The following is a 16,640-nucleotide window of genomic DNA, read 5'->3' as shown; positions in this document are numbered from 1 at the left end:
ACAGAACTTCTGAATAAAAGAGAGCTTCCTCATTCACAAGCTGAGACTTGAGATTAATTATGTAGAATCAGCAAGTAGATTATTTCTGGTAATATAGTCCCTTGGACAAACATTCAACGGAATGGTATTCTTTGGATAAAAATCCAAAGGAATATAATTAATTCGTTGTGCTAAAAAAGTACTTGGACCAACACAATCTAATATAGTTTCTTCAAGTAACACTATATGGTATATGGCTCTATGGACCAATAATCAATGAAATATTGCTCTTTGGACTAATACTTAGCGAAATATAATACCTTGAACTAACAGTAATGTAGCTCTTTGGTCTAACACTCAATGGAATGTACTTTTCTGGAGTGACATTCAACGCAATATAGATCTTTGCACCAATCCTCAAAGTAATAGAGATACTTGAACCAACCTTTAACTTGAACTAATATTGAACAGAAATACTGTCACTCAATGAAATATAGCTACTTGAACCATCATTGAGAGGAAAATACTACCTTGGACCAACACTCAACTGAATATAGTGCCTTCAACTAATATCCAATGGTAATATTGTTCCTTGGACCAACAATTAACGGAATATTACTTCTTGAACGAAGACTTAACGGAATATAGTTCCTACTACTAATGATGAACAGAATATTTTACCTTCATCCAACACCCAATGTAATATAGTTTCTTGGACTAACACTCAACGGTACATGGCTCCATGGACTAACACTCAACGGTATATAATTCCTTGAACTAACATTTAATGGAATATAATTCTTGAAGTAACACTCAATGGAATATAACAACTTGAACCAATACTCAACGGAATATAATACTTTGAACTAATGTTCAATGGTAATATAGCTCCGTGGAAAAACATTTAAAGAATATTGTTTATCGAAACAAAACTCAACGGATACTTACCTCCCTGGACCAACACCCAACGAAATATGGCTCCTTGGACCAGCATTTAACGAAACAAAGCTTATTGAAGCAACACTAAATGATTATACAGTTCCTTGGACGAACACAACACTCAACGGAATACAGTTCCCTATACACTGAACTTAGCTTTAGTAAAAATAGATTAGTATTCAAGGGCACTAAAGAGACACCCCCGATCATTTAAGTACTGTTAAAGTTTGGTGATAAGCTTGAATTATGTCCAAGATTCAATAATTAACAGCCTGGTGATACATTTTAACATTTTAATGATTTTTTTATGTTCGTCACAGAAACCTAGTGTTATTAGTTAAGTCGCCTACTTTACACTCCCAAACAAATATTCTATATTTGTTTCTCCCCGCACCCTTTTTTGAAATTATTTATCATGATAAATGCTTTAAACGTTTATATTTTATTCACCGTTATTAATAGTAGTAGTAACTTTATATGTTTATCATAGTTTTAGTACCAAACGGTATCTTATGAGCATCTTAACTGAAATCCAAATATTTTGAAAACATCATAAAGGAGCTAAAAACGTATTGTATTTGCATAAACATCTAATCAACATATCTCTCGATTTTGGACGAAGTCAATAAGGCTGTGCACGAAAGGGTTTGTTGGTAAATGACTTCATATCTATTTATAGACATATATATATAAGTAATCACTAAGTTTTTCTATAACTGTAAACATATTGTAGTGGTGTAAAACGCCAAAGTTTGCAGTTGTATGTAATTAAACACAAAGCTACACGATGGGCTATCAGTGCTATGCCCACCACGGATATCGAAATTATGTTTCTAGCAGTATAGGTCCGCAGACATACCGCTGTGACTCCTGGTGGCGTCAAAGTTTGCATACTCACACACACAGTTATCCTATACCGATTAAGGATGACAGCAAGTAATGGTAAGAGAGGAATTATTTTGAATTTTAATCTCATTATAATGTTGTTTTTGTTTCGTACATATACATATATATATATATATATATATATATATATATATACACACTCATAAAAATAATTCGCTATTAGCGTCATAGACTTAATTTATTTTAGCTAATTTATTTTTACTTGTTTTTGAATAAGCCATTGATTTACACTAGTAATGTGTTGTTGCAGTTTTTATTGTTTGGCGGGTTCTTTTGATTGTTTAGTAAAAATATAGAAAGTTCAGCTCACTTGATGATAAAAAAACGTTTTCTTTATTTGGCTATAGATTCTACGATCACATATTATCACCAACGAACAATAAGCCTAACTTAAATAACTACCAATTGACCTTTGGAATGGGTTGTCTTCGGATGTTGTGGAAGCAGTGAGTTTAAGATAAAACTTGATACGTATATGAATTATAAGGGCTTGCTTTATGATTTGATTTACATATATTTACTAATAGTTTTAGTTTAGCCTAGAAGATGGACTGTTAGGTCCCATGCTGTTCCAAAACGTTATGTTATCATTTTTTTCGTAACACAAACTCGATGTTTAAGAAATTCAAGTCACAAACAAACCGAGTAAGAAACTCGTTGACTCAATATTCAATCAACCACTATAACAGACTCAGTAAATAATCAAATAATTTCTTCTGATCTCACACAATTTGCGTTTTATATAGTTCAAATCGTTTCCTAAATTGTCAAGACAATTCTAGCCATTTAGCTATGCACACGTCATGTGACGTAAAAAACTACATCTACCCAAAATGATACAAACTACTATATTAAAAACAACATAGCCAACAATAAGTTAAACCTAACGTAAAAGCAAAATTGAATTGAAATGCTGAAAAGGGGTGTAAACTACAAGACCTAAATTAATTTATGAACAGAGAAGTATCAACAAACACAGCTAGACGTTCATCAAATAGTTAAATTTTACTTTCCCAAAATATCTACACTGCTCATTAAAATAAAATAAAATATGCATGAAAATTGTGATATTCTCCTTCACAAAAATGTCTATACTGTTCATATAAACACAGTTAAGCTTTCATCAAGTATGAGATTCTCCTACACAGAATTTTGTACGCTGTTGATATAAACAGAACAACATATTGATGAAAGTGTGAAATTCTCTTTCTTACTGTTTGTTTATAATTAAGCACAAAACTACACATTGGGCTATCTGTGCTCTGCCCACCACAAGTATCGAAACCCGGATTCTAGCGTTGTAAGTCCGCAGGCATACCGCTGTGCCACTAGGGGGTCTCTTTTTTTTTATAAATGTCCTTACTATTAATTTAAATACGGTTAACCTTTAGTTAAAACTATGAGATTCTCCTTGACAGAAGTTTCTATACTGTTCAAACATTACGAAACTTACTGAAAGTGAAAGATCGGTCTAAATTTTCGCAGTATTCTAGCGTCTTAAACCAGCTATTAACTAAACCTAAAATGTTCTTTTATATATATGTATATATATTGTTATATGAAGCGTACCAAAGTATCATTTAAAAGTGTTATTCACCAGTTTCAGGAACAATACGTGACAGATACGTAATTGTGTTACATTGTTTTGTTAACGTGCTTGAGTTCATTAACAGAAACCCTTCGTAAACATAATCGATAAATGTATTACAATTTTAGTTGCTCTTTGACAGGAAAATTTTCGTAACTCTCTAGATGATATGCCACTTGCCGCAGATATACAAAATTGAAAGAAATCCACTCGACGCAGATATACAACATTGAAAGAAATCCAATTGACACAGATATACAACATTGAAAGAAACCCACTTGACGCAGATATACAACACTGAAAGAAATCCACTTGACGCAGATACACAACATTGAAATAAATTCAACTGACGCACATATACATCATTCAAAGCAATCCACTTGCCACAGATATACAACATCGAAAGCAATCAACTTGCCACAGATATACAACATCGAAAGCAATCAACTTTCCACAGATATACAACATCGAAAGAATTTCCATATGAACATTTCAAATTAAAAATCGTCACATCTATCTTATATATCTGCTTACAACAAAAGTTCCTTTCCTCGCTTGATGAACTAAATGAAATGATGCCTTTAATATTTTATCATGCAAAAGTGTGGTGCTCGTTGGTATTCACGCTGGCAGGTTTCCAAGGTGTTGGTTTATATTTTATACTAATAGCGACTGATGTATTTATGCTTTCACACACATGATAACGAGTTTATAACAACTACCCTGATTACCGTAGCGTTTTCTGTAAGACATATAGCGTTTGTACTTTTACGTACAAATTCACAGGTATTTTGATATCCAATCTCTCTCTCCCCTTAAAAAAGACAGAGAGAGATATTTAAGTTGAAACTAACATCGGAAACACTGTTTCACAAACTACTAGAATAAAATTACACTTTATTATTTTACAAGCATGTAGTTTAGTTTTACAAAATTTATTTTCAGATAGAAATGTTAGGAACTTCATGAAATCATAGTTTCACTGAGAAAATGGCTTTAATTATACTACGTCAATAAAAATGGCATTAGCAAAGTGACTAAATTCATCATTAACATAATTAATGTGATATGCGCATAAAACAAATATTAAACAAACAATATATACATCACGCTTTTGAGTCTGTTGCATGGTATCACAGACATCTTGCTCCAATTACTGAAAGCCGCTATTGAACGAATTTCTTTTATGTTATTTCAGTAAGTAACACATTTTCCATGCGTAAATATATATATCATATATCCGTGATTTAGAAGTAAGTAACTCATCAGTGTAAATGTAACTTGTTATTCAGAAGAATTTAATCCAATAGCGAAAATATTGGAAAACATTTGGGCAATCAAAAATGTGAATACATGTGAGACTTAGAGATAGGTCATCCAACAGTTGTAGGAATATTATCTAGAGTAAGGTAATCGGTCACTTGGAAATATATCATAATATACGTGATTTAAAAGTTGATTCGTTCGTTCTTAAGCGTAAAGCTATAGAATGGGCTTTCTTTTCTGTGCCCAACGTGGGTATTGAAACCTGATTTTTAGCGTTATAAGCCTTTAGACATGCCGCTGAGCCACCGTGAGTTTAGAGGTTATTAACCTATTTACTGTAAATCCAAACTAAAAGTGTCATAAGATGTTTTAGGAAAAAATATTGATACTTAGATCTATAGGCATATGAAGAATTTGTTTCGCGAAACGTTATAATGCCTTAGATTACCTGAAACAGCTCATTTTCGGAAATCACTGCAAGAACTTAACCGAACTTGTTTTCACCAAAAATATGCATATTTAATGTAAACTGGTTTCCAGATGTACAAAATCGTCAGATTTTTATTAAATACGAGAAAGAAGTCTTAATTATCACTTACCGAAGGGCTTCTCTTTGCTGGCAGGTCTTTGTTTTAGCCATGAATCGGCCAGAAAAGGCCCAATCATGCCGAGCAAGCAAAAATATGTAAAAGCTAGCATGAGTCAAGCGCCACAAAAACACTTTTAATAAAACCCAACAAAATTCTATTGAATCAATATGTAACCTAGAAGTTTTTCACAAATCACGCATGTAAGTTATTTTGAAGAACGATACTCGTCTATCAACTATTCTTCACTGACAAAGAGAGATCTACTGCGAACCCCACAAACACACACCTAGGTTCCTAAGAAATGATTTCGTCCGCGTGCAGCTCCGGTAAGCTACAGCTGGTGATAGCACACTAGTGGATTGTTGTATTGATTAACTCACCACGACCGTTAGGGGGCGGTATAAGTTTATTATTTGTTTTATTTTGGTTGTTCGCACAAAGCTACACAAGGACTAGCCTTCTCTAATTTTGAACAGTTGGTCAACAGCATCCATTTCCACTTCTTGGATTCAACCATCACTCTTATAACACACTGACTGTGAAAAAGTGTCGAATGCAATATTGTTGCAACCGGACGCGATCCATGGACCTCCGAGTTACAGTCCGGCATGCTAACCATTAGGTCCAACGATATGAGATTACACCCATTCTCCGAGAAATAATAGAAAATAAATTTATAATTACAGCCACCAGTATTATAACCAAGACAATATTATCCTGAAGCGATTTGTTTTAACAAGAATACAAGTAACTTTTGTAGAAAGAAATATAATCTGTTACGAGAATTTCTAAATCTCAAATGTATCGAAGACTCTCCCCTATGCTTTTCTTATTTTCACATCATTCACTTTTCCCGTGGAATGTTTAGGAAAAAATCATAGTATTTATTTATAAGAAGTCTTTTGTTTGTCATATTAAGATATTTTGCTCTGTTTTTCACTAACTCTCAGATAGCAGATTCACTATTGGTTAAACTATTCAGCACTACTCCACAACTATCAGTTACACCCTGAACAGCTCTGCTTTGCGACGTGATGACCAACAAAAAATGTATTACCAACTTAAACATTTCTAGAGAAAGTGATTAGTAAAAAAAATGGAAAGAAATTTACACCAACTTCGTCATTTCCAGTGAGAGTGAGAAGTAAAAAAAAAAAATGGAAAGAAATTTACACCAACTTCGTCATTTCCTGAGAGAGTGAGTAGTCGAAAAAAAATTGAAAGAATAGTAAAGAAGTTTCACCTGGAAGCCCCCTTTCCTCATAGTAACAACAAAAAAAAACTATTAATTGGAACGTGCATTTGATGAGCCTTATTTATGTGATATAGAAGTTTATATTAGAATATTTTTTTCCTAAAGAGTATAAAGTAAACATAAGCTTATTACCTAGGGTTTGAAATACATTACAGACTGAGCCACTACGAAACCAAATGGGTATTTTCTCTATCTTGTCTCTAAGTTACCTAAGGCAAAATGTCTGAGCTATGAGTGATTTGGATGATGTACACAGGGTCGTTCACAATCTGTGGAAACAATGTGCCTATCCAATAACCTTGTTATCTCTGTTGCAATTCAATGGAATTGTGGTAATTTGTATATACAGATGACACCTAGAACTAATTACTTTTGAGAAGGTTACACTATAAAACTGTCCAACAAAAAATGCCCCTAGTGTACAATGATAAAAGCATGCAAAGCATATATTTTACTGTCTAAAACATATAGATATCTGCTGTATGAATCTTGTCGATAAAGCAAGGAAGGCATGGAAAAACCAGTTACTCCAAGACAGGCTACTAGCGAGGTAATAAAGAAACTCCAACAGTTTGTCTCTGGAAGGCACCCAATAATACAATAATCCTTTAAAGCTACAGTAAAAACATTACTAGAACATGTAAAGAATGTAATTCGCGCAAATTGTAGTGTATAAAAGCGAAACATAAACCACGTTCACAAGTATATCCCAAAGCGCACAGCTACACAGATGACCAGCTGTTGAAAGCTGTACGAGTTGTACCTGGCATGTGACAAATGAAAGTGGGCTTTCACAATGGATAAAATATCACGACGTAAGTTTCTTTAAATATTTAGGCCTGCAAGTGGCTCGGCGGTAAATCTGAGAGCTTATAAAGCTAAAACTCGGGTTTCGATACACGCGGTAAGAAAAGTACGAATAGCCCAGTGTGTGTATCTTCGTGCTTTAAAAATAAACAAATAAACAACTTATTATCATTTGACATTGATACAATATTTGAAAAATGTTATAGAGTATATCACAATTTTTTTTCAAGGGATTAATAATGATTACAGGTTATTTTCCTTAATTGTAAGTTAAGCATTCTGAGAGTCGAGAAAACATTAAGGTGAACTCTGCATACTATAAAGTCAATGTGCTGACACAATTATAACAAAAGGAAATGTCATCTTTGTTCGGATTGGATCCCAAGAGGTATGACTTCATAAAGGCAAAGCATCTAGATACACATACAAGTCTACAAGTCAACATGCTGGTTCCTCTGCAAGATGCAAGTATTTAATTCTAAACTATTCGTAAAGTCCTATCTCCAATGGATTTTTGTGCCTTTGGGCTATTCACAAACGGACCCTCTAAAGTCGTCACAGTTGATAGACTTAGAAAAGCATGTAAAGAGAAAGGGACAATGTTGTCCCTTGAATATAACACCAAAGCTTTCTGCAGTGGATATTGGAAGAGAAATACTTTGTAACCAGGTATATCACGTACTTGCAGTGATATCGTGGAGATCGGATATCAGTCATTGTCACAATTGATAAGTAGCCTAAACGAGTCTAACTGTTGATTAATAACTACTTTTTGTAACTACGTACAAATTACTAACTAGTTTCTATCCTACGTTTCAGTTATTGACCTGCTGAAGATTGCAGCATATTAGCAGCTGAAACGCAGAAAAAAAATTAGTTAATGACTAATATCTAGTTATAAAATATAAAAAGAAAGTCACTAGTTAATAACTAGACATGCGTGAATATTTAGGCTATTAATCACGTCAAGGCTATCATACAGAACACCATCAGTAATATAAAAAGTGGCTCTAAGACCTACGTACTCACTCTTGTATCATTACCATATAGATCATGAACAACTTTATGTATATCCAGCCTTTACTTGTGGCTTAGCTTTTAAATGCCCTTTCAGCTTTCAAAATAAATTATTCATTTGGAAGAGACAATAAACTCAAGATAATAAATCCATAAATTTATGAGCGCTCGACTTCTACCTTTGATTAACTTTAAGTCTTATATTCTTTATACTTCATTTATTATATGGTTTCGACTTAGCATGGATAAGTTAACAAGTTACTAAGGAACATATTTTATTATAGACAAAATGATACTCACGTAAACGAAATCAAGAGTTAACATTTCTGGCTCGTATCTATGCCATTTTTTTGCATTATTAAAAAAAATCAATCATAATACCTATTGTGGTGAAGAGTTTAAACGTGATTCAAGAATTCAGAAAGTAGGTGCTAGATAGTCTTGTAGCTGGCAAAAGTGATAATAAAAATGACCATCCCAGTTTCATTCAAACAAAGTATGAAGAGTTTTCAATGTAAGATGTTTAGTTAGTTGTTAAACGTTACGTGTGTCTGTTTTTAAAATCATTCAGTATCGATTAACTTGTTCAAATTCAGTTAAACGTTTAGTACTATAGAATACTCAATAAAAATGGAAAAGCATTTAAAAAGAAAAATTTTCCCTAAGGTCTTTATGAACTTTTAAGTAAGTGATTGAAAAAATGAACAGCAATAATACCTGGGATTTCAATCGATAATCCAGCGTTAATCAAGAACTTTATTTCAAAAACAAAATTACGAGTTCTCTTCATTACAACAGTTTTTTGTTCGTAATTTAATCGATAGTTGATTATTGATTAAAATCTCTGAACGGTGACATTCAGTAGAGACTAGGAGTCCAATGAACTAGGATTACAGAAAAAAAACTGATAAGGTCAGATAGAAGCTTCGCGTATGATAGAAGAAACGTTATTTGTAGCTTCACGTATGATAGAAGAAACGTTACTTGTAGCTTCACGTATGATAGAAGAAACGTTACTTGTGTGTCACTAGAACTCTCCAACACTCTCCGAAAGCCACGCCAGAAGCACTGGGATGCTGACCAAGGCTGCCTAATAAGCAGCTAAAACATTGATATGGGTGGTTACGAAGCAACATTTAATTGTTACAGGATACAAATGCCTATGTGTAAATTATAGCGTGGAATGATATACAGTTGAAATAAAATTACAAAGCGCACATCCCCCAGTTAAAATTTCACACCTATCAAGTTAAGTATAAATGAAATGAAATAAAATTACAAATCACAAATTCCCCAGTTAGAATTACACTCAACAAGTGAAATATAATTGGAATGAGGTTATAACGAACACATCCCCAGTTAAAAACTCTCACATAAAAAATAAACGTTTCTTACACTACAATGAGGTTTTTTTACTAGTAAAATACTACTGGGTCATATTAACAACTTCATAACTTTGTGTTTATACATAGGATGAAGTGGTCAGTAAAGTTGTATGATAATAAGGATATTTGTAGGAGATACTTGCTTATTGTATACAACTATTCTATTTCATTACACTAGCAACTTAAAAACAAACAACTTCAGCAAAATATTTATTTACTTAATGAGAACTTAGATGCAGATAAATAGGTAGATGTGGCTTGTTTCTGTTATGCTTACCTAGCAGACAGGTTACAGAAACATGAATAACAATTATCCACGGGTTAACAATATCAGATACCAGGGGCGTGGAGGCATTAACGTAAACGCAAATGTGGTATTTTTAGCGCTGCCGTTAAGTGCAGGGCTTTCAAGCCACCAACGACGTTGAACAATTGAAGGTCTTAACCGACTGCCCTTTGGATCCATAGTGAACAAAGCATAATTTTCTAATGTATTCAAGCTTTCCTGGTTAATATTTTTATATAATTTTACCTCCGAACAAGAGTGAACTTTGGTGATAAACTAAAAGAATATTATCGTAAACATCCTTTTCTCCGTGACGTTTTACTCTTTCCCCTTTGATTTCCGCTTTGCATGTGACCTAGCAAGACGTGCGTGACTTTGCGTGGTGCATGCAAACGACCAAAATATCCAGTGAACGCTTTCACCTTGCGTTTTCAACTTCAGTATTAATTACCCTTAGGGAAAAAGGTGAATCGAAGGTGGGCCCGTGTCCTTACTCGACGGGGATTATATAGATAAATATTGCTTAACAAATAGTTATTGAATTTCGACTTCTATTCCTCGGGAAATGTATGTTTCACACGCCAGAGACGCACAACAGACATGTGACAACAAAAAATGGTCATACTTTCAGAAATAAGGTTATAAAATAAGCACGATGAAGCGAAGTCCATATTAAATCATAATAAAGGAATGTAGTACATAACTATATAATTATTTGCAGTTATCCTTGAGAGACAGAATAATAATGTAGGTGATGAAGATGTTTAACTCCTAAGAACGAGGTTTTTAGTTCCACATTTTTATTTATTGATGTTTTCTTGCCACGATCTAACACAATGACGGAAATAAATCCTATTCCCACAGACACTAGAATTAAAGCGACCTCTATATAAAATCTAAAATTGTTATTATCTTTATTGTGTCGAATGTAGTCTAATGGTTATATAGCGAGTCCGAAATGTGAATAAATGCATTCAAGGTTCGCGTCTCGTTGTCGCAGAAACGCTCTCCCCAATTATAGGCTATGGAGACGCAATAAGTATTACGATCCAATCCCACTATTTGGACAGAGTTGGTGGTGGGTGCTGTTGACTAGCTGTTTTCCCTCTTGTCTATCAGTTCAAAATAACGAATGATTTAGCGCAGATAAACCTGCAAGAATTCTGACACAAACAAACAAGGATATTCACATCTTTTCACACAGTGCTATAAACGAACAAAGAGAGCCACAGTATCAAACACTAATTGTGAATTTTTAATTTCTTCATTAAAATGTGTGACTTAAGTGAATAATGTATCAAGACCTATTCAAACTATTTATATCAAATGGCTACAGTAGTTGCTTTCTTGACTTCAGCACAAAACTGCGCTGTTCTAGCTTCATTGATCAAACACCAAATTTTAGCGTCATAAAATAGAAAGAAAGATGTAGCGCAGAATATTAACATGGTAATGTTGTTTGTTTCAAAACTAAATTAAAAATGTACTATAGAATATTAACGTGATAGTGTTGTTTGTCTCAAAAATAGAAAGAAAGATGTACTTTTGAATATTAACACTAAATGTAAATAAATTATGCAAAAAGAAAAAATACGGTTCACTTACCAATGTAATAGAACTTGAAATGTTACATAAATATAGAAATAAACAGCTATGACTTTAACAGAACGTTTTTATACCAGCAGGATCTTTTGAACAAATTAGGAAAAGGGAAAAATAATCAGACTTCACAATGAACAAGAATCTTTCAATGAAATCCCCATTATTGAGTAACGTTAGAAACAGCATTTTAGCCGACAGGTTAGCGTTAAAAAGAAAATCCTACAAAGATCCAACATTCTCTCTTATAAAGACTCAACAGAGATTCCAAACTCTGTGTTAAATAAGTCAAAACTCAACAGATATTCCAAACTGTGTTTAAACAGGTTAAGACTCTACAAAGATCCTAAACTTTCTGAAAAACAAAATAAGATGCTACAAAAGCCCTACACTGGGTATTAAATTAATATTTTAAAGAAACTTAGTACGTTTTCAGAGAAAGCTGCTCTAGGTTACTTCACGGAGCTTGTTCTGCAAAGATACAAAAAGAACAGTGATCTGTAGCTCAGAACAGAAATTTCCTATTAGAAAATTTCATGCTCGTTCTTATTCATGATGCTTTGAAGAAAGAAAGGATTCAATTGCACACAAAAGTCATAATTCAAGAACCTCGTTAACCTAAAAATTGAAAATATATATATATACTTCTTCTTCAGGATTTTCTATCTTCTCTAGATCTATCTACTGAAAGCGCAAAGGTTTGAACATTAAAAAAACAAACAACCAAAACACCTTATACCTATTCTCGTAACATAAGTATATGTATCTATGACTCACGCTTAAAAAAGTCAGGTTTGTCAATAAACTACAATGGCAAATTCTCAGTTCAATATTTCATTGATTTCTATCCATTCCTTAAAATGTTAATTTTTAAGTAATCAATACAGTTTTATTAATTACCCTTATACAATTTCGCTTTAATATAAAATAAAAACAGTAAAATTAATCTTATCATTATTCTAGGTATTTTCCTGTTTGACAGATTGGATAAATTACATAAAATGCAAATTATATCATTAATTAAAAAGGAAAATATTGAATAAATTTCTATAAAACATTGTTAATTACATTATGATGCATTTTGCGGTTTATGATTTAGGCTTAATTAAGACAAATTATCTTTATAGTTAAAAGTCATTTTATTAAAACACACAGTATGTGTAACATTTCCATGTTCCTGTCATCTCTTTTGCACCTTTACAAACTGCTAATTTCTCACCACAAGGTTGATAAAGATGTTTTATAATTTCTTTATTTTCTACTATAAATTAAAATAATGCTTTGATGCATTTATTTTCCAAATAAATTTTACAAAAACATTATATAATTAATTATATTATTAATTTTATCCTCGCGTTATCGAAAATCCAAACAATAAGTAAGGCCTAGAACTTCTAACTAAGATAAAACAACGTGATATATCCATGAATTCGCACTGGCTTTTCCGAACAAACAGCAGAAGAGATGGTTTATTTCATGAATTTAAGCAGCTTACTTTACTGCATCACTTCAATGAAAACTGATTACTCTCTGGCTTTCGTCACGAAGGAAAAAAAATCACTTTAAACTACCATGCACCAAATGTGCTTTACACTAGTTACACCTGTATAAGCCTAAACCTTAGAAAATGTGATGAGTACAGAGTTAATGAACCTTGCTAACTATGCAAGCTTGGATAAGACTAAATCTGTGTTATTTTGTAACTGTTTGATTACCAAAACATTTCTTATGTGATAACAATACGTAATATGCTGTCTAAGTGAGCTAGTAAGTGTCTCCAGCTTCCAAAGTGCACAACTGTAAAAACCTCCCCCCCACCCCCCACGAGGTTGAGTAAAACCGTTTTTCGAGAGGCTTTTCACCACTGATGAGAGTGAAAAATAATAAAACTGTTTGATAAAACCAGGTAACATTTACTTTAAATAATCCGTAAAATTAAACTTATCACAATCAGCGTTCTGACATGAACTAAATATTACACGCAGATATTTAGATCTTGAGAATGCTGAAATTATTCACAAATTATCGAAAAGTTGAGTAATTAATATGATGCTCATTAGCGTTTCTCACACTAACAGCTAATTAATGAGTGTAAACTAATTACACACTGAAATGTCAGAAATGGTATTAATGTTTACATACTTCCACTTCTGCGATTCCAGCGCCTAGAGGGTATCTTTTATGCACCCAGAGACATCGCTAATTTATCATTTTCATCACTTTATCAGTCTCAAACCCGAATCTGGCCCATCGGACGTAACCAGACGAAAAGCCTAAAATGTTAACATAAGCAAATGCGCAGTGACGATAAAGTGTTCTCTTGGAATTTTATGCTCTATAGATGTTTCAGTTGAATACTCTTCTTCCTATGGGATTCTTTAGTAGTAGTAGGTCTCACTACGCGTTGAAGATAGAATCAAGTGGTATATCAAGATCAAGAGAACATATACTTTAGAAACCACAGTCTGAGACAACAAGTGCAACGATATCAAGAGAACCCATATTATTGAAACTCCAATTAAGTCAGGAGGTATAGAGAGATCAAGAGAACACAAACTTTAGAAACCTCTCTTAGATCAAGTGGTATATCAAGATCAAGAGAACATATACTTTAGAAATCACAGTCTGAGACAACAAGTGCAACGATATCAAGAGAACCCATATTATTGAAACTCCAATTAAGTCAGGAGGTATAGAGAGATCAAGAGAACACAAACTTTAGAAACCTCTCTTAGATCAAGTGGTATATCAAGATCAAGATAACCCACACTTTAGAAATCACTGCTAAATCAAGCTGTGCAGAGAGCTCAATAGAACCAACAATTTACAAAGCGTTTTTTTATATCAAGCGGCGCCAGGAGTTTAAGATAATCTACACCTTAGAAACCACTATTTAAGCCAAGAAGTGCAGCGAGATTAACAGATTCCATATAATTTAAACCACAGTTTATAATAGATGGATTTCTGTTATATTTATCACCAGAGCGGCTTTGCATGAAATGAAATGTAAGTGATAACATCTTGTGTTTACTATATTATGTATTGTCACACACAACAACATCGTATGTCTAATACGACATTATATAAAGCTAATACTGCAGGAGTAGTGAAGATCTATTTTCTGTATAACGTACAATATCAACTCATCTAATACCTAACTTAAAGACAAACTTGTGTAAAAATATTTAAAAGCTTTATATATTTTATGATAATATTAGAGATAATAGAGGCCCGTAGTTTGAGTAAATAATGTCTACAGTATCTCCAGCCTTGTTTCCTCACTTTTTACGACCCATATTTGCACGTTTTTAAATTCTCAATTTTTTATTTATCTTGTTTGTTGGCTTTTTTATCCTCAACTATGACAAAGGATTACTTGATATGGTAGCTGACTTTATACATTGTAATGATAATAAACATAGCTAGTTGCTGCCTGATACAGTTCATGATGATTTACTGTAGTTATTGACTATTTGTTCGCATTAGTTCGAGATGTAAAATAACTGCAGTTGGAGATAGTCATGGTGATTTGTTTGGGAATATAGTGAGCATATATATTATCTGTGTAATTAAATTATCTATATATATATAATGCATGGCAACCAGCAAATATATGCCTAGACTAAGACACAACCCCCACTAAGCGCGTATAAAATGTTATCAGTAGAAGAGAAGCCTTTCTACCAAAACAAATACGTCTAAAACATCGCTTTCAATATATTTCAATGTCTTTTGAAGTAATTATTCCACGAATGTGTGTAATAAAACTTAATATTATGTGTGTTGAATTGTTTTTATTCTTTCACTTTATACATAATATAAAGGTTGGCTCCCTAGAGACACCGATTATATTGTGTACAAAGTATCTACATGTTACAGTCATCTGATGTTCATCTATTATTGGCTGGTAATTCCTGTTTCACCTTGTACTTAATCATTTTAAAGAAAATGCAAGATGTTCGTAAGAAAGCTAGCTTCAAAGGGTGGATAACATCGTTCACACTAGAATTAGGATGTTGTTTAGCTTATGTAAAATGTAGAAAGAACAAATCGATTTTTCAATACCCATACAACCTTCGTAGTACATTATTTAGTATTCGACAAAAGGTTTGGGTACAATATACCAGGCCGTTTTTGTTGTAGGCTAGCAGGACAACAATAATATAAATTTCAAACGGACCATTTTGAGCGGATTTTCTTTTCCTTGTAAGTTTACCATGCGTGCTTTTTTTGTGAATTTTTATTTGTTTACAGCCTTAGCATTCAACAGTAAAGGTTTTAAATTGTTTGTTTGAGCTGAATCATTCCTGTTTAATGTGCCTTTTGCCCGAACGTTCTCATAGAGTTTGTACGATCCCTATTATGAACCACTATCTTAGTTCGTGATAGTTAATATCAATATTATAAAATAAATAAGTTGTGCAACGCAAAATGGGTAATAATAATAATAATTACTGTATCACGCTGGTTAAGGGAATATTAATGAAAAACAAAATCAATTGCGATAGTAAATAAAAATTGTATTTATCTAGTAATTTTATTTGTGGAAATATAGAACTTATTAAAATCACATATTTTGATATCTTTCTAGCGTTTTAACTTGTTTAATGCACAGTGTGGGGATCTCTGTAGAGCCTTAACTTGTTTAATGCACAGTGTGGGGATCTCTGTAGAGCCTTAACTTGTTTAACACGTACAATGTGGAATCTCTGTTGCATCTTAAGTTGTTTAACAAACCTTTTGGGATATATGTAGGTCTTCAAATTGTTTAACACATAGCTTGGATTTCCTAGAGCGTCTTAACTTGTTTAATACACAGTTTGAAATCTCTCTTTAGTCTTAACTTGTTTAATACACAGTTTGAAATCTCTCTTTAGTCTTAACTTGTTTAATACACAGTTTGAAATCTCTCTTTAGTCTTAACTTGTTTAATACACAGTTTGAAATCTTTCTTGGATCTTAAGTTGTTTTACAAATCATTTAGTATATATGTAGGTCTTCAAATTGTTAAACACATAGTTTG

At 32.9% G+C, this 16,640-nt stretch overlaps 1 protein-coding gene across 4 annotated transcripts in view; it reads right to left on the bottom strand.

Annotated features, from left to right (window-relative positions):
* Positions 1-16,640, bottom strand: part of LOC106471043 (hemicentin-1-like) — a 264,175-nt gene that overhangs the window by 93,867 nt on the left and 153,668 nt on the right. For 3 of the 4 annotated variants that reach the window (XM_022400500.1, XM_022400505.1, XM_022400519.1), the window contains exon 1: positions 5,278-5,557. The exons of the other annotated variant lie outside the window; for it this stretch is intronic. In XM_022400500.1, coding sequence (XP_022256208.1) covers positions 5,278-5,377 — 100 coding nt within the window. In that variant the 5' untranslated portion in view covers positions 5,378-5,557. Of the gene's footprint in view, positions 1-5,277; positions 5,558-16,640 lie in introns of those variants that run through there. 4 annotated transcript variants of the gene reach the window in all.

This window comes from Limulus polyphemus, unplaced genomic scaffold (assembly GCF_000517525.1).
Source record: "Limulus polyphemus unplaced genomic scaffold, Limulus_polyphemus-2.1.2 Scaffold109, whole genome shotgun sequence".
Taxonomy (NCBI): Eukaryota; Metazoa; Arthropoda; class Merostomata; order Xiphosura; family Limulidae; genus Limulus; species Limulus polyphemus.
Note: the sequence above shows the minus strand (reverse complement) of the source record. Positions and strands in the feature narration are given on the sequence as shown.